This window comes from Topomyia yanbarensis, chromosome 1 (genome assembly GCF_030247195.1).
Source record: "Topomyia yanbarensis strain Yona2022 chromosome 1, ASM3024719v1, whole genome shotgun sequence".
Classification (NCBI taxonomy): domain Eukaryota; kingdom Metazoa; phylum Arthropoda; class Insecta; order Diptera; family Culicidae; genus Topomyia; species Topomyia yanbarensis.
Genome location: NC_080670.1, coordinates 26029184 through 26047532, shown reverse-complemented (window position 1 = coordinate 26047532; position 18349 = coordinate 26029184). Strand labels below are relative to the sequence as shown.

The window sequence follows — 18349 nt, the reverse complement described above, 5'->3', positions numbered from 1 at the left end:
AAATGTCAAAAATGTCAAAAATGTCAAAAATGTCAAAAATGTCAAAAATGTCAAAAATGTCAAAAATGTCAAAAATGTCAAAAATGTCAAAAATGTCAAAAATGTCAAAAATGTCAAAAATGTCAAAAATGTCAAAAATGTCAAAAATGTCAAAAATGTCAAAAATGTCAAAAATGTCAAAAGTGTCAAAAATGTCAAAAATGTCAAAAATGTCAAAAATGTCAAAAATGTCAAAAATGTCAAAAATGTCAAAAATGTCAAAAATGTCAAAAATGTCAAAAATGTCAAAAATGTCAAAAATGTCAAAAATGTCAAAAATGTCAAAAATGTCAAAAATGTCAAAAATGTCAAAAATGTCAAAAATGTCAAAAATGTCAAAAATGTCAAAAATGTCAAAAATGTCAAAAATGTCAAAAATGTCAAAAATGTCAAAAATGTCAAAAATGTCAAAAATGTCAAAAATGTCAAAAATGTCAAAAATATCAAAAATGTCAAAGATGTCAAAAATGTCAAAAATGTCAAAAATGTCAAAAATGTCAAAAATGTCAAAAATGTCAAAAATGCCAAAAATGTCAAAAATGTCAAAAATGTCAAAAATGTCAAAAATGCCAAAAATGCCAAAAATCAAACATTTTTATTTTTGCGCTCTCGTATATAAGACAACTCCGCAATTGGCGAAGACTCATCAACACAAAAATTCCTGTTTCAAATTCACAATCGATAGCCTGACTGAAACAAATAAAAATTCAATTTGATTGGTACAAAGCGCTATAGTTTCGCGGAATCAGACAGATCCAGAATATTTCCAGCGAACAATAATCAATCAAATTCCCGCTTCGCTCGAAAAGCCGCCGGGTAACAGTCAGTCGGAATCCACCCTAAATGAAATCGATCCAATTGTATCATAAATTGATTAGCATGGAACCATTTCCCAACTCATCTCTCATTTCCATTTACGTGCCAGAAGTGCAGTAAATTTCGTTAGATTTTTTTATCGCTACGCGCTTTTCCAAACCCATTTCCGCACCCGTTCAAAAATCAATAATCCGGGTAAAATTCATCACCATTCGGTTGGCTGCTGATTCAATTTCAACAGCTCTCTCTCTCTCTCTTTCACTGCGTTATGATTCAATGATTGTCATTCGATCCGCGAAACCGGAGCAGGAGATAAAAACTTTATAGATTTTTTTTCTGCCAGCACTCTAAAGTACATTTCCCTGCCAGTTACAATTTGATAAAGTTTTTTTCCCACTGGGATGTTTCCTTCCCGTTTCGACCCACACATTCACAGCGTGCAAAACAGAGCAAGTTTCTCCATTTTTTTTTACTTTTCAATCATCCCTCCCCCATTGATTGATTCACACTGAATGACATCAAACGATTCGCGATGTTGTAAAACCGCGCACATCGTGGGTGGATGTGGATCGGTGGGAGTCTGTCTTCAATGGCAAAATGGATCTTATGGATTGAAATATTCTCTGTTTCGTTCAAAGAACGGAAGGCGATTGCTGGTGGCGCGGGAAGTTGTTAACAAGTAAAAGAAAAATTCCCTTCCTTATAACTACTTACTGTGTCGGAGACTTGTACCTTTTAATTTAAACACCGCCGGCAGTCACCCGGTCTACCCATCCTGGTGCAGGAGCAACGGGTTCTTCTGTGGACAGTAAATTTAATTTTCGCCTTCTGGAAGAAATGTTCGCTGCAGAAAAGCAGGCCAGGGGCGTAATTTATGAGTTTCGGTTTTTCTTTCCTAAGTTTCCGGGTAGTTCCCATGTAAGCGTCTTTAACAACAAAATAGCACTTTCAAACTATCAGGAACTGGGTTCGAAGTGGAACCGGAAATTAAATATTCGTTGTTCTGTCTTTTTTTTCTTTGTCAGAGCAAATTAAGGCTGATCTTTAAACTTTGACCGTAAAAAAGTGTAAGCATTTGCCGTTACTGGCGACAAGTCTTTCATGAAGGACGACCGCGTTTGCATGCCCGCGCACAAAGTTGAGATTGACGGTGTCGTCACCGATTTCAAGAACATCAGCCCGACTTTTACGAACGGGGTTTTACAAAGTTCAAATTAAAATTTTAAGTGGGTCATATATCTGCAGGAAAGTTCATGAAAAATTTAAACAAATTAAAAACTTGGTACATGTTATAATCCCGTGAGGGATTTTAACTTTCCCTTGTGTTTTTTTCTGGCAGAAAATGTGCATTTCATAAGTCCTGGAAACAGCATAAGGCATTCGAACTAAGAAAAAACATCCAACGACTCAACTTAGTTTATTAAATTTAGTTTGTAAAAACTAATAATTCAACATGATTCTCAAAACTCTTAAACAAGTGCAAAAAGCAACAACCAAAAAATCACTAACTTCCACCGAAGCTTTCCTTGCCATTTTCACCTAATTTAAAAATAATCTCAACAAACTTCACTTTCTTGAGCATTTTCTTTCCATCTCGTTCTCTGCGTACTACCCAGTTTATAAACCAGTTCCCTACGAGCGCGGCTGTGCTGCCGGCTAGTTACAAGCAAATCTCGTCCGTCGAGTTTACCCAAAAGTTTGGTTCGTATTTTTTGTGTTGTGCATTCTCCTGAAAGCGAGAACCGCACTTTATGCTTCCCGACCTAAATTACAATCAAGAAGTTGTAAGTTATGATACCCTTTCTCGCTTTATTACTCCCACCCCACCCCCGTACCCCCTTCGACATTTACGCAAAAAAAAACAAAAAAAAAACTTTCGCCCATCCCGTGGGTTCTTTGCTCCCGGGTTCGGGGTAAGCAACCGTATAATAGCCCTGCCCGGTTCAAGCTGCCAACTTTCTCGATTTGTGGACTTTTGGGCAGTTCCTTAGCGTGTAGATTCTTGGAATTCTGCGGACCATTTTGAACCGGGATTGATTAGATTAATGCGACGGCGTTGAAGCCGTTTTCGCATCGTGGGGTTTAGTTTAGGGGATGCTTTCAGGACTAGCTCTAAAGGAACAGACAGCGGACAGTCAGTTCCGTCGTTCTGTGTAGAAGCCGAAATATAATTAAAAAGTTTTTTTTTTGCCGATGGCTAACTAGCGACGGGTATTCGGGTTGAAGGACTCAGCTTGTTGGGTTATTAGGGCGAGGGGACGTCCGGTCGCTGAACCGGTTTGATCGATGCTAACGAAGTCGGTTTCGAACAGATTTAGCTTGGTAGGATTTTTTTTTTCGACGGAAAACCAGTCAATCGTTGCTCATTTGTTTTTTGGGCGAGTTATCCTTACGTGTTTCAACTTTCGATTTTTTCATCATCAGTTTGAAATGATAGATTACGTATTTGTGGTTCGTCGAGGAAAATGAAACGTGCATGAAGAGTACATTATCTAACTTTGGTAAATCGAAGAATTTGTGTTCCGACTTCGTCTCATCAGTGACTTGGCCGACAAACTTGCTCGCTAGAAAGATGCTTAATCCAAAAATGTAAACCCCAGTTGTGCTCTCAACCACACACCTGATCACGAGTGATGTCCCGGAAGTACAGTAGCTCTGTTCGCTCGTGACCTGTGGTTTAGTTGTAAACATATCTGGTATTTCCATTTTTTTTCATTTAGCGTCCGTCTGGCGACCAAGTCGGTCTGCGGCGATACTGATGAGACGAAGTCGAAAGACGAATTCCACGACTTATTAAGGTTAGCGATTGCTGCTTTCTCGTAAAAAATGGTTTATTCCAATTTCCTTCCTAGAGAGATGTGCAGCTGGTGGACGTTAATTGATCTGGCGACCAAGTCGGTCTGCCGCGATACTGATGAGACAATATCAAAATAGAAATTCTTTCCCTTACTAACGTTAGGTATTGTACCCTTCATACAAAAATTAATTTACATCAATTTTCTTCTTAGAGCAAAATGCAGCTGCTGGACGTTAATTGATCTGGCGACCAAGATGGCCTACCAGGGTACTGATGAGACAAAATCGAAACGCAAATGCCTCAACTTACAATAGATTCCAAATGGTCGCTCTGTAATGTACTGAAAACAGCCGTAGAAAATTCCATAACGAACCCTAAGGATTGGTTGAATTAAGTCGAAATCCATTATTCGAATCATGGCAATAATTGTAACAACATTGTGCATCACGAGGAACAGCATCTCGTTTCAACTCAACCGAAACAAGCCGCACATGAGTACCACTTTAACCCTCGGTATCGGTACATCACTGCAAACGCAACCGCTTACGGCTTTCGAACAGAGAAAAAAAGGAAAGAAAAAAAAACAATCCATCTCGGCAGAAATTTCCCTACGGAGCGATGCACAATAGATAAGATCCATGTAGCATTCTTCCACCGAGCAAGCACTGCTGGGAGGCGCATGGCATGTACCCGGCCGAAGGAAGTGAAACGCACTGGCATCAGGAATCGAGAGTTGTTCGCAAAGTTGATTACCGTTTGCAATCCGGAACGAGTGCGGCAAGGGGTTTTATCAACCCCCGCACTCTTACGCTTGCTTTATTGTTGGTTGCAACTATTTTTCCCCCGAGTGAACTGGGAAAACCTGTCGTTTGCAGCAAAGTTGGTTGGCAGGTTACCGGTAAACGGTTTCGCATACTTTGTACCAACATTCGTAAACTACTACTGCACTACTGTTACTTTAGTAGAGTGACTAAGACCAGACAATCAAGCGTATGATTTTTAGTTGCTCGGTTGAATTCCCGTAGGCCCAATCCCATCGGAAATCGGACAAAGCTGTGTCGGTTGAATTGCTGATTGTGGGGGATCGTTGATTTCATTCGGTAATTTGATAGTTGGGAATAGGTATTTTATAGGGAGTTTATTTTTTATTTGCTGATCAGTTCGAATGTGGATGCTAGTTAAAAAAAATCAGTTTTCATTTTTCGCAATCAATAGATGAAACATTCGTTCCAGGAGAAATACCACAAAATAAAATTGTGATGTAATCTGTACTGATGAGATAAGTAAAATACCAGGCGTTCACAGCAAATAGAGATCCCAAATACCTGGTGGTATACTTTAGGTTTAAGAATGATTACTTAGGGAAACGATTTAGTCATTCCAATAAAGCTCTGGACTGCACGATCGCGTGGACATGAGCGTTTATATGTTCGCGACTGAGACCGTGTTGATTGGATCATAAGTGAAGTAGCGTTCACCAAATCTTCGGTGCGTTTTTGTGTTTACAAACCCTTACGCGTAGTTGTGTGTGGATGATCGTGATTGCATGTTTGCCTTTGTGTATCATGGCGAAAAGCTCGAGCGTTTGTATGGTGACGAGTTCTATCGCGTGCACGTTTGTATGTCTCCGATGGTAGCGGGTATGTAAATTCTCGTGAGTAAATTCGATTTTATAACCCTGTGACCATTCGGAATATTCGCGTTTGTTCTTGAATATTCGCGCGGATCGTGAATATGATACTTAATTTTCAGTGAGCGGTTCAGATGCTAGAAGAGAGTGAGTTACCTCATATCACTAGAGTTTCCGGTCATATCACTATTGAACGTGTTGTGTAGTGGACACGAGCGTCGTATTTTTTGTGGCATTTGTTCCAACTGAAGGCATGGACCTAAGCTGCTCGGACCGAGAGCAGGGAATTTCGTACGTGGCCAATTCATTATCGCGCGAACACGGGCGTTTGTAGGTTCAGGTTTGAGACCACGTTTATATGTTTATAAGTCCTACAATATTCACTTCACACACCGCACAGTGATCACCTTCCATACAAAAGTCGGACAAAACCTCAAAAGTGGCCCGAATTTGATGAAAACTTCACATTGAGGTAATTTTGTGACGCTGAATTCATATTTGATGTTTATTTTTTGTTATTTATATCCTCAAAATTTTGGCACCTAGGGTGGTTCGAAAATTCAACATTTACGAATTTAAAGTGCACTATTTCCGAAAATTCGTTTTCAAAAAATTAGGCTCGGTGATTTTTTTTAGCAGAATACACATTTTTTCAATTGTTGATAATGATAAGACACATCTATAAATTATATTGCGAACCCTGGGTAGTCAAAGGCTACCATGCGTCTCCTTCAGACGTATCATGAAAAATCACCTTTTTTCATACCTCGGGGCAGAAAGGGGCATAACAAGATATTCATTTTCGAAAAGTACAGTAATTTTCAAATATAATGAACAACAAGCGATCTTTCCGAACCGTTTCAAAAAAAAGTACAGCCACTTTGAACATTATAACTTTAAACTATTGCTTGATTTATTTTTTGTTTTTCATGTCTGAGCGAGACAAAAAAGGCTTGTTTCGACTAAATCGAATGGCAGCTATAAATCCAGCGAATAACCTTTCAAATGAAATCAGTTTGACCCCAATCGGAATCTTAACTAAAAAGATATATTCATTTGAATAACTTAGGTTTGAAAGGAGTTTTGCTCAGAATTCATCATCTATTTCACCTTCGAAGTTCTGTAAAAAATTGAACTCTCGTCTGCGGGACTTAATATTTTGAGAAGACTCTATTCAACCTGTTAAGAAGCAGAGAAAAATGTTAAATCACGAAAAATCTAAAATAAAATTTTGAGGTTTTGTCCGGCTAGGCGACACTGTGCACCGGGGTGTTATCATGTTTGAAAGATCGCGGGCTTGGGTATGCGTGAATGATCGTGAAGGGCTCAAGCGTTTGTATGTTAACGGGTTGGTCACGTCTGCCAGGGTTACAACTTTCTTTATGGACGGACTAGCAGAAGAATTTCCGCCCACTGAAGATTTGTTCAAACAATGAACAAGAGTGACAATCAAATAGTCCTTATGATTCTGGTAGTTTCTGTTAAAGATACTGCACGTTTTATGCTTCCTACTGTCGATCGGATCAGCAAAACTGATCACCCTTAATAGTTCATCGCTCACATTTATTACTTTTAGCTCCTATCCGCCACCGGGAGCATGTACCCTTGGGCTGTCAAAGATCATCTGGTACTTTTCATTTTCGGGAATCTTGACATGAAACACTCCAAGTCTAGAAGAGTCCCAAACCAGGGCCCATCGCCAAGTCCAGGAGTATTTCTAATACATTTAACGGAAATTTTTGAGGTTTGACCATATTTCGGCAGCTTCATGTCAGGGGAAAGAGCTCAAATTGACGGTGAACGATGAAAGCATAACTCCATTTTCTATTTTTCATCTATGGTTCCATACAGTGCTTTATCGAAAATACTTTGTTTAAGGCACTTTTAGAACTTTGAATGACGCAATTTTTTTTGCTGAAGTTACAAAGTTGTTAGCTGTTTAATTTGAAAAATGTTTTGATCGATTTTATTGGAAAACATAAAGTAGAGTAGAGGCATGTAGGTTAGTTTTTTTGCGCACTCGTGCGCTGGTATTTTTGCACTGATTTTGACAAACAAATACTCGTTGGAATATAACGTGGTATCATATTTTTCAAGCTAAATCCAACAAGGCGAAGGTACTTTATTTCGATGTTTTTAAAACCTGAGGGACCGATAGGTCACTATATTCGAGGTTAAACAAAACAATGTACACGCCTAGAAAATCAGCCAATAAACTTTTATTTGAAGCGTATGAACACTGCAGATTATTCAAAAATTAAAAATACAATCCAAAATATAGTCCATCGACGTCATTCAGATAAAAAATTTAAGGAAGTGAGAAATGATGTGCAAAATCATGAAACCGCGAAAGGGAATGTTGAAAAACTTATTTTCCAGCAGTTGCGTCAGGCTCTATACTAGCGAAAGACTCGTCGTCGCCAGAGTGTGTAATTGAAGTTGTACATTCCGGTTCAAGTAGTTGCTTAGCTGTGCGACGATCCCGTTTGCGCTTCGGAGAATTTTTGTGGATTTAGAAATTTCTTTTTGCGTATTTTATGTGGATTCCTATTACGAGGAATTCACACATATAAAAAAAATATTATAAGAAAACCGATTCTTCAACAGTCACCTACCTGGAATGTTTAAAAATTCATAACACAGGCGTCATTAGAGACAGTTATATACAGTTTCTTTAGCAAAGTTGCTTTTATTTGATTGTTTTATAACTTTGTAGAACATTGGGTAGGGCAATTTTATACATCAAAACAGTTGTTAGGAATACCCTAATATAATTAACTCTGAAAAGGCAAGGGGTCTCAGAGGCCCGGTTAGTTACAGATCTCTAGTTTCAAAAGACTTGTAATTTGAAAAACGAATGATCGAACGTTTTCAGGCCTTTGAATCTCTCACTGATAAAACGACAAAAAAGAAGCTTGTAATTTCATTGAGTTTTTATGAGCGATTCTTCTTGAAGTTACAATCTTAGCTTGCCTTTTTGAGGGTTAATATAAAAACTCCCAAAAATTATACTAAGGAAATTTGCCAAAGACATATATTTAAAACTAACAGTTTGGGTGTAAACAGTTTAGTCTTCTCAAAATATGGCTTTGGGACCATAGTGCGGTGTTAGGATATTTGTATATTTGGTACAGTTCGTGGTTCTTGCATCTGTTCCATTTTTCCATCTGGCGCTGAGAATTGAACACAGATTTCTTCTTATAAACCACACCGAGTACTTGAATTGCACGATAGTTTGTACACTGAAAAGCAGAGCACTAATCATCTTTGAGTACCCTATTTAATGATCAGTTCTATGGGTTCGACAGCTCATGTTACTAAAAAGGAAAGAAAATTTTTTTTCGTATCTCAAAGTGAAACTATGCCTGAGCGTGCAAATAGAATCAAACCCGATCTTTGAGTACCATATTTAATGATCAGATCTATGGGTGCGACAGCTCATGTTATTCAAAACGAAAGAAAAAAACTGTTTGTATCCCAAGGGGAAACTATGGTTGAGCGCGCAAATAGAATCAAACCCGATGTGAAGGGCTAGAATTTTTAAGTAATCAATTTTCAATATTCTAGAAAAAACTATTTCAAAAGTATTGTCTGATTTTTTCAGACAACTTAAACAACGCGTTTTTTCTCGAGATTTGATTTTTTAAAAAAGGATGGCTCCAGGACAAGATAATTTAATATGCTTTTAGACCCTTGTTGAATTTTCCATTTCCAATCAACCTTAACATAGTTTACCTTCTCGTTTTGAAGAGAAAACAGTTTTAAAAATGAATCTGAAAACACGGTAAAAATTTTCATATGCCCCCTTAACACTGACTGTGTAGCTGTCGGAAACGTCAAATCCAATGCAAGTTTGCATCAGAATTTTTTTTTATTCAGCGTTCGCCAATTAATTAACCTATGATAAAAAAGGAAAAAAGAATCATGTTGAAGGTTCTTTCATAATGCCTCATTCTGCTTTTTCAAAGTGGCATGTACAAAAAACTTACAATTTATTGTTTGAAAATAGTTAATAGTTGTACGAAATAAACACTAATTGAAAAAGGACTAAGCTAAAAGTCTTACAAGATCCGAATGATTTTTAAATTGCTAAGTATTTGTTAGGCATTTTTTCCACAACTTTGTAAACATTATCTGCAACAACCTGCAACTTTGGGTTTTATAGAATTAGCTGTGGCCTCTAAAAGTTGTGAAGTGAGAGTGAAAAAGTAAAAAAAACTGTCATAAATCCATAAAGAGAAGAGGTAGCGAGTTAGAATGCTCCGCAAAAATTTGGTTTTTTAAAACATCTACAACTTTCCAAAACATTACAAAAATGTCAAAAATCAAATAAAATAGATATAGCAAAAAAAAACTCTTTTTAAGGGGTATATCGACATGTACATCTGTTTCACCTTGGAACTTTTTTCTCTTAAGAGATAGACATTTTCTATCTTCGACAAAGTTTCTGAAAATAAGATTCTCTATAAACGTTCCATAGATACTTTACCATTTTAACAATAAATGAAAAAGTTATGTTTTTAATCTGCGTATATACCGCCTTAAATTAAAATTGGTCACCAATATATTAAATTGCTCAAAAAATAAAGTAACTTTCCTGAAGGCATCGAAGTGTTATAACTAACAGTTTCGTCACAAATATCAATGCCTGGCTTTTTTTTATTCGCCCCTATAAGTGACGTTTCGATGCGATCATCTTCAGGGGTAACGTACATTTTGTTTTTTGTGTAAATGCTTTGAGAAGCTAAAAATCTTAAATATTATTTGATTGTATACCTGTGGGAATTCGTACGTGTGAGATGCCTGGTTCAAGTAAGGTTTCAAATATTTAACCATTTAGTCAAGAGACATTTTCGATATTTAGCTTATTAAGGGGTTACATACATGTTTATGTTTAAAAAATCGAAACCAAAAATACTTTATCTGGAAATATAACACCATGCGACTATTTCCCCAAATCCTCAAAGAGATCCGGGCAAAAGATCGGAAGTTACAACGCTTCGATGCGTGCTTCGTTTACCTAGATCAGTGGTGACTTGAAATTTCAAACGCGATTATCTCGAAATGTCGTACTTCCAAAAATGACTTTTCCGTGATCACGATTATCGAAAAACTACTAAACCTATTTTACTCATTTTTTCAATCATTTGTAATTTAATTTTGTCGTACATAAAATTTCTTTTAACGGCTTTTTCAGTCTTTTGAGAAAATAATAGAACGAATTGTAATGTTTGTCCGACGTTTCGATGCATCTTCAGGGGCGATGCCTAAAAGCATCGAAACGTCTGTCAAACGTTAAAATTCATTCTATTATTTTCTTAAAAGACTAATAAAGTCGTTAAAAGATATTTCATATACATCATCTTCATTTACAATTTTCTCGTACTTTAACTGTTTCATAGATAAGATTTTTTAACACTATTTTTTAGAGCTTGAAGCATAGATTTTTCGAGAAATATACGCGAGAAAAATATTATTTATTCAACTAATCAGTAAGGTACAAAGAATATTCCTATACTAATGGATTTTTTTGAGATTTAGGATTTTAGGTTTAGGCTGATCATCGTAATCCTCTAAAATAAATAAAAGGTTTCGGGAAAAAGTAATAGCTCCGCCAGTTATCGATTTTTTTAAACTGATGCTTGTTTTTTACCGAAAAATGTACAAAATCCAAATACTATAACTTTGATGGAATAGAATTATTGCTTTATACCTTTACATAAATTCAAACTTTCATCAATTTTTTTTCCCGCGAAAAGGTATGCAACCGCTTAAAGTATTTAGACAAAGATCCAACTATATTGTCACCTGAAGAAGACGCCAACATCTAACGAAACGTCGGACAAACATCAAAACTTGATGTAATATTTTTTTAAACATGACAAATCCGCTAAAACAGCGTTCTTTCTACACATATTTTAATTTATATTAAGGTTCAACTGAGAAGGCTTGGAAAGGCGGCCATCTTGGAAAGCGAAAAAAGCAGTTTTTCTTACACAGTTGGAAAAATTTTCTTGAAAATCAATTAATAGTACTCTATAAATGCCCCGAATACATTGTTTCATTTTCCTAAAGATTTTTCCAACGATGTGAGAAAAAATGCTTTTTTCGTTTTCCAAGTAGGTCGCTTTTCCAACCTTTCTCAGTTGACCACAGACTAACAGACATAACACTCGAAAACAATTCTTCGCTCGCTTCAACGATCATTTTAAATTTATTTTTTTTGCTGGAACTGTGGCCGCATTTGAGATTATGGCGCCACTGATATATGCGCAAGTATACGGGGGATAGACCACTAGTGAAAAATTGTTCCCGAGCCTGAGGCATAACCCTTTTGCAAATGTGTGGTTGGGACCGTGTACTAGTGTTATAGTAAAATTGGCGGATCGATAGTTTTTGAAGAAATTTACTCATAGTGTTATGTCTGTTAGTCTGTGGTTGAACCTCAACAAAGTGGCCTAAAATAAATGAGAATTTAAATTTTGTCGAAAAGGAACAAGACGATTGCAAAGGTGACTACAAAAATTTGGTTGACGCACTGTTAACATCTCGTCACTATCCGAACTTTTGTACTAACGGGACATCATTCGTTTCCGTTCGTTTGCATGTCTTCTTGATTGGACTTAACGTCTACGTTAGCTAGCCAAGTTGACTGCACAACACTGATGAGACAAAGAGATGAAAAACATTAGCCCATGTTTGCTCAATTTATTGTGCCCTTCTTAAACAGTAGTGGTTTTAAACAAGTAATTCTACTTAGCGAGACATATTACAAAGGTTTTTAAAAAAAATTCACCCTGGAATACAGTTATGTAAATAATGTGTGAAGGATTACGGAATACGAAGGCTGCGGTGGACTTCCAATTTAGTAGAATTTAATGTGTTTAAGTATGTAATATAACTGGATTTCTTTTTCATGTATAGTTTCAGCTAGTCTCTGTCCGCACTGAGTGCCTATCATCGACGTCAGAAAGGCGACTCTACCATTTGAACCCTAAATATCCGAGGGTCTGCCCCAAAGGGAAAAAGAGCGTGTCCGGATAAGAATAAGAAGAGTGGCAGATTTGACAAACGCAAAACAGATTCAAGATAATCTGCATAAGGTGTATGCATGTGTTTACAATAATATTTTTGGTGGCAAACGCTTTGAGAGGCTGAAAGCACTAGTTTCTATATTCAAAACATTGTTTTAATTAATTTCGTTTTTATTAACCTCTTTTTTGGGAAGTGAATCAGTATTTACGCAATGTCGATTTTGCCAATCGTAAAACCAAAACTCTCGCTTTACGTATGCCTATACCTTATCTGGTACCATCTTGGGTTTTCACGTCATTTGCAGTTTGACAAGACCAAAATTTGACAAGGCCATAATTTGTTGTTGGAACGGTCTATCCCTGAGGATGATCATAGGAAGGGCAATCCCTCGTAAATATCGCCCCCTCTACACATGAACCGGAAACAATGGCTGTACTTTCCTTCCAAAGGACGATTTTTCACATGAAAAAAAATCTTAACGACCTCTGCTAGAATTGAACTCAGACCCGCTAGGGTGAGAAGCGGTCACGCTTACCACTCAACCACAGGTGGCACCACCATCAAGTAATATGCCTAACTGAAAATCGTCTTAAAATCGTCTTAAAAAATAGCAGTTAGGATTTTAGAGGAAATTCTTGACTGTTGTTAGGATTTGAGGTTATGTTTTGCTATATTCTCACCTGAACGTTTCGGCGACATATATTGTGTCTTTTTCAGGGATTCAGGTCATTTTCCGTGTAATAATTAAGCCATATATAAATTTTGAAAATTGAATAATAAAAGAAAATAAATATCACGATTCGTTTTTATTTTTTCGATATCCAGGCGGCAATAAATTAAATGGTTATTTATAACAGTAGGATTTCGCTGTATTTGAACATATCAAGAAAACAAATAATTATTTTTTTGGTTTTATACTGAAGTACCAATATCGAAGACTTGTTTGGTGGTTTCACTCGGGAAAAACAGATCGAAATGGTGAGTTAAATGAAATAAATTTTGTGAAAAAATCACGCGAGAGGCAGCATTCGAACCTGCAACCCTTGGGACTCCGGCTCAATGCACAACGGCTTAAGCTAACCATGGGGTATGATGACGTCCCCGGGAAGAACACATGATTATCGCATTGGTGACAGTAATCGTACCACTGCTTAGACATCAGACGATAATAAAAAAAACGGGCCTTGGTATTACTTGGGGCTGATTACAGAATTTTTACATCCCTGGATCCGAATTTTATCAATTTTTTTATTCTCCAAAACCATTTTTTTTTCATCGCGGTGTCAACAAATCAACAAACACAAAGATATTTTTTTAATTGATGTGACCAAGACTATTATTTACCTAAGTCAAATTGTCAGAAATAAAGCTAGTCAGTTTTGAATGAAATATTATATATTTTTGATCGTCAGTTAAAATTATTTCTGGTAGCACTGCTTCAGCGGAATCCAACGAGACGCAATAATTTCGGTTCTATCGATAATGCTTAATTTTTGATTTGAAGAATTCGACTCTTACGTTTAAATTTATATAAGTTTGCGTACCCGAAATTAGGACCTGCTTGGTTATTATAAAAATAAATACTCGGTTTTTATGTTCCGAATTCATTTCATCAGTAACTAGCACCCAATTGGAACCTACTAAATCCAAATAATGAACAATGGTCCCGAAGGATGTCTCGGGAAGTAATCACTATGAAAAAATTGTAACACGAAATCTGACTTTATCTAAGCTAGTCGTTTTACACTTTATACGATATTAATAAAGCCATTTTTCTCTCTGAGGAGTAAATTTTGCATAGTGCCAGGCGATTGATTACCAAGCCAAAAAAGCAAGAGTTTATTTTCGCCTTCTCATCAGCATATCATAACTTGCTTCCCGAGACATCACTTGGGGCCGAGCACACAAGTTGTGTAACTGAATGGATTCATCCTCTAACTGACCTCGAGTTTGTGCTAGTTACTGATGAGATGGATTGGTCCGACCTTATCTAAGTTAGATGTTGCACCCTTTAGGCAAAAAATAGATCTTTTTCCCTATATGGACTAAATTTCGCATATTTTTACTAGTAAAATGGAAATAATTCAAACTGTTAGCTTTACTATTTTTTGTGAGCCCTAGCTGTTTATAAAAAAATATGAGAATAGTGAGGATTAGTCCTTCCTTCTTCAGTCCTTCAAACGGCACGTGTCCCAATCAACAAGTTGTACCTATTGACAGCCGTCAGCTGATGCGAGTGTGATTCAACAGGTGTAACCCCTCCCACCTGAAACTAGTAAAGCGGTACTACTCATACAAATTCAGAAAAAAATATCAACATCAAAGATCTAACACGATATCCACTCCAACTTCACGCCGAATCACGTTCAATCACCGCCACGCTGAAGCTAAATTCAACGCACGGCACCTGCCGCACGATGGCATGGATTTGGCGAAAAATAAATAACGATACCCAAAAGCACACCGAACAATTGATTTATGCTACGCCCGAGAACTGCAAAAAGGGACAAGCATACCGCAAATCTGCAAAAGGCTTCAACGGTCGATTTTCCACCCGAGAGCTTTCTTCGTTCGTGCGGTGGACTCTGTTCGTTCGGATGCGGATGTACCGAAAATGTACCGCAATGAAGTACAATTTTTCCTTGACCGTCACCACCACCAGCACCTCTTTCATTTTCCAATTTTTTTTTGTTTCTTGTTCATGCGATGGCACGGCATGACACGCGACCCCAGACTGACTGACTGACTGAGCTCGATCGATGTGACATCGTCGTCGAAGCCCACGTCAATGATTGATGAATTTGGATCGGAATTGATACTAGTAGCTAGAGTAACTACACGCGGACTTTTTCCCACCGGGCTTAAAGGTGGCTCCTCGAAATGAAACGAACTGGATTAATTTACGGGGGGTTTGTCTCAAGTGACGTCAACCGGAGAGAGGAAGGGGGATGGTCTTGCTGTCCGTCACACTGCAGGAGACTGAGATAGCGAGTTCGTCGATTTCGGAGTAATCAGGTGGTTATCGGTTAGAATAAACACGCTTGACGGACTGAGGGTGAAGCGTTGGAGTTTTCCCTACCGTACCCAGAAAATTCATCGTTTCTTCAGGCGCTGTCTCGCACTAACCGCTAGCTGCCACTGAAGGACGCCGTTTTGACCAGTTAGCTACGACACTGGTAAATCACCACCGGATAGTCCCTTCTTCCAAAGGGACGCTTCAACACGAGGATACAAAAATACTCACTCGAAAAATAAAACTCGCAACTTTGTACTTGTTTTGAAAATAATCGTCCGTCTACTCGGAAAACGCACTAATATATCACAATTTTTGTCACGAAATTCACAGTCACTTTGCGGTGCGGAAGGTTGATGCTGGCCTTTGTCCACAGGCGGCAGGACCTCGCTGACACGGAACGGCTGGAGGTCTCTTGCCCCTGCTGGTCTGTTATTTACTGACGCACCGTATGCACTGAACTAAAACTTCAAACCGTGCTGTTGTCGCAGCGGAACCCAGCAACCGCCGAGTCCTGTCCGAATTGGCCAGCTGCCAAGTGGCGTTCGGGTTTGCTTCGGCTCGGACGATTCGGATCGCTCTATCCTCCTATCCGGAGAACATCTCGAGTGCTAGATTTGCTCTCTTCGGGACGCTGTTTACAGCAAACAGCGTGTACGTACACGCTGCTCTTCACACATACAGACTATGGTATGCAGTCCGTACTTTCCATAAAGGAGCTCGTGTCGTTTTCGCAGCTGACGGCAGCGACGGCGCATGACCGGGAATTTCCACACTTTCACTGGAAGGCGCCTTTCTTCCATGGCACACTTTCCAGCCCGAACGAACGAACGAAGTGGACGAAGGGATAGGGTGGTGTTTGCGATAATGGGAAGACGAGTCTTGCTAGAAAATGATAAACTACACTAAACACTTGCTTATCACCGTTCGAAGATACTGCCATCCTGTTTCTGGTGTAGGGCGTTTGCGGGAGAGAGAGAGACAGAAAAACTGAAAAAAGGGTGATGGGATGAAATGAGTTTCCCTCTCAGGGCTGTGGCACTCGCGGCGGAATGAATTTCGATATAAGTGGGGGGAAATTTACGCAAATTTGAATTGTGTAGTATTCCATTGGAGTCAAAAACTGTAAAAATAAAAGCGCGCCAAATCCACAAGAGTCAACACAAAATGGAAACACGTTGAAAGTGTATCGCTTGAAGAATAGTTCAATTATTTTTAGAAACCTATCGAATGAAGACTGAAAAAAGTTGGTTTTGTAGCTTGTGATTTACGCACAAAAGCAATAAAGAAAATCAGATAGGGATAATGTTAAAAACTAAACCATGTGGAAATCAAATCGAGGGAAATCCAACTGGAATTACGTACCAGAATCAGAGTTCAGAAAAAATCGAGTTGGCAGTTTAGAAGACCCACGCAAGAGAATTGATCAATTCACTTGTAAGTATGAACACGTGCCAGTCGAAGGCCATAGGCCCAGTACCATCCCAAGCCATGAACTACTTATAAAATAGTACTATCATATCCCTAACGCTTCGAATGTTTCATTCATTTAAAGGTCACTAAATCCAGAGAAGAGTCCTAAAATGTGTAGAACTTCTCTGATTTCCGACGAGTATTCCTGGAGCTTCTAGAACTTCCCAGCAATTCGTACGACTTCTCAAGATTTCCTAACGTTCTGGTTCTGTAATACCATCATGGTTCACGATCGATGACGGAGATGGAATACCGAGTGCTCAATACTAAGCGGCACCATGGAAAATGGAGACCTAGGCGGACACATGAACTACGAGCTGTCTGTACCAGATATTCGAACATGCTGACACCGAAAAGTGGTTAAGACACTGCAGACTACAGATAGCTGGGCATGTAGCGCGAATGCCAGTAGAAAAAACTAGGTAAACAGATATTCAACAGAAAAGCCTGAAAGAGTGGTTGTGGACTTCGAAGTTTGGTGCGCTGGCTGACTATGTCTAATCGACGATGATCAACGTGCTGCGGGCGTATTGCCACAGACAAACAGACATAAAACTAATTCCTCCGAAAATGAGAGTTCCGCTTATTTTAACAGAACACTGACACCACTTTTTATACATTGTCCAACAACAGTCATATGTAATTAGTCCAGGTGTTTGCGTTTCGACTTCGGCTCTTCAGAACCACGACACTTTACCAATGCACCGGGCTGACGCTAAGTCCAAAATTGGAAACACTACTTGTGGACACACTAAACGACTTCTACCTTACGATGTCGCGTAGGTGAAGAGGTTCTGTTTACTGATGAGACCCACTGAAATCGAACCTTGTTTTCAGTTATGTAGGTGGATTATCTTCCATGTCAGAGCAAAAAAGATTGGTCTGTCCCCCGTTTACTTGTGCATATATCAGTGATGGCGCCACCATCGCATGTGCTAAATTCGGTCCCAACTAAAAATACATTCAAATTGATCGTAAAAGGCGGCGAAGAATTGTGTTCGAGTGTTATGTCTATTAGTCTGTGGTATAGTGAGATCGGTGGTTCAGAACACCCGATTAGTTCGATGATTATGATGATGATGATAATGATGGTGATGTTTATGCTGATGATGATGATGATGAAGATGATTTTTTTTATTCATTTCGTTTATTTGATAGGCACAAATGCGTTAGCTTGGCGGTGCCAAATTCTTTTGTTTTTACATTTTGGATATTTTAAAACTAGGAGGTTACAATGCTGAAATATTTTTTTTTAAAAGAGAAAAATTTTACAGCTATCTTAAGACTAGAAATAAGATTCTATATACAAGAGAGGGGGCAAAAGATTTTTTTTATGAAAATTTTTAAAACAAGGAATTCAATAGTAATAGTTTTTTAGGAAATATTTACAGTTATCTTAAAACTAACAATATAGTTTGGTACACAAAAGGGGGAACAAATATTTATGAGAAAATTCACCGGTGTATGATGAAGATGATGAAAGACCTTGAGGAATTCAAACGACTGTCTCAATCAAATAATAGCAAAATAACCATCATTTACTGCC

General features: G+C 38.1%; 1 protein-coding gene across 16 annotated transcripts in view; it reads right to left on the bottom strand.

The window, feature by feature from the left end:
* LOC131677135 (complexin) overlaps window positions 1-18349 on the bottom strand; it is a 647935-nt gene that overhangs the window by 173358 nt on the left and 456228 nt on the right. The window contains exon 1 of one of the 16 annotated variants that reach the window (XM_058956775.1): window positions 15402-15796. The exons of 14 other annotated variants lie outside the window; for them this stretch is intronic. In XM_058956775.1, the coding sequence (XP_058812758.1) occupies window positions 15402-15414 (13 nt within the window). In that variant the 5' untranslated portion in view covers window positions 15415-15796. Of the gene's footprint in view, window positions 1-15401; window positions 15797-18349 lie in introns of those variants that run through there. One more of the 16 variants, XM_058956777.1, reaches the window with a different exon arrangement.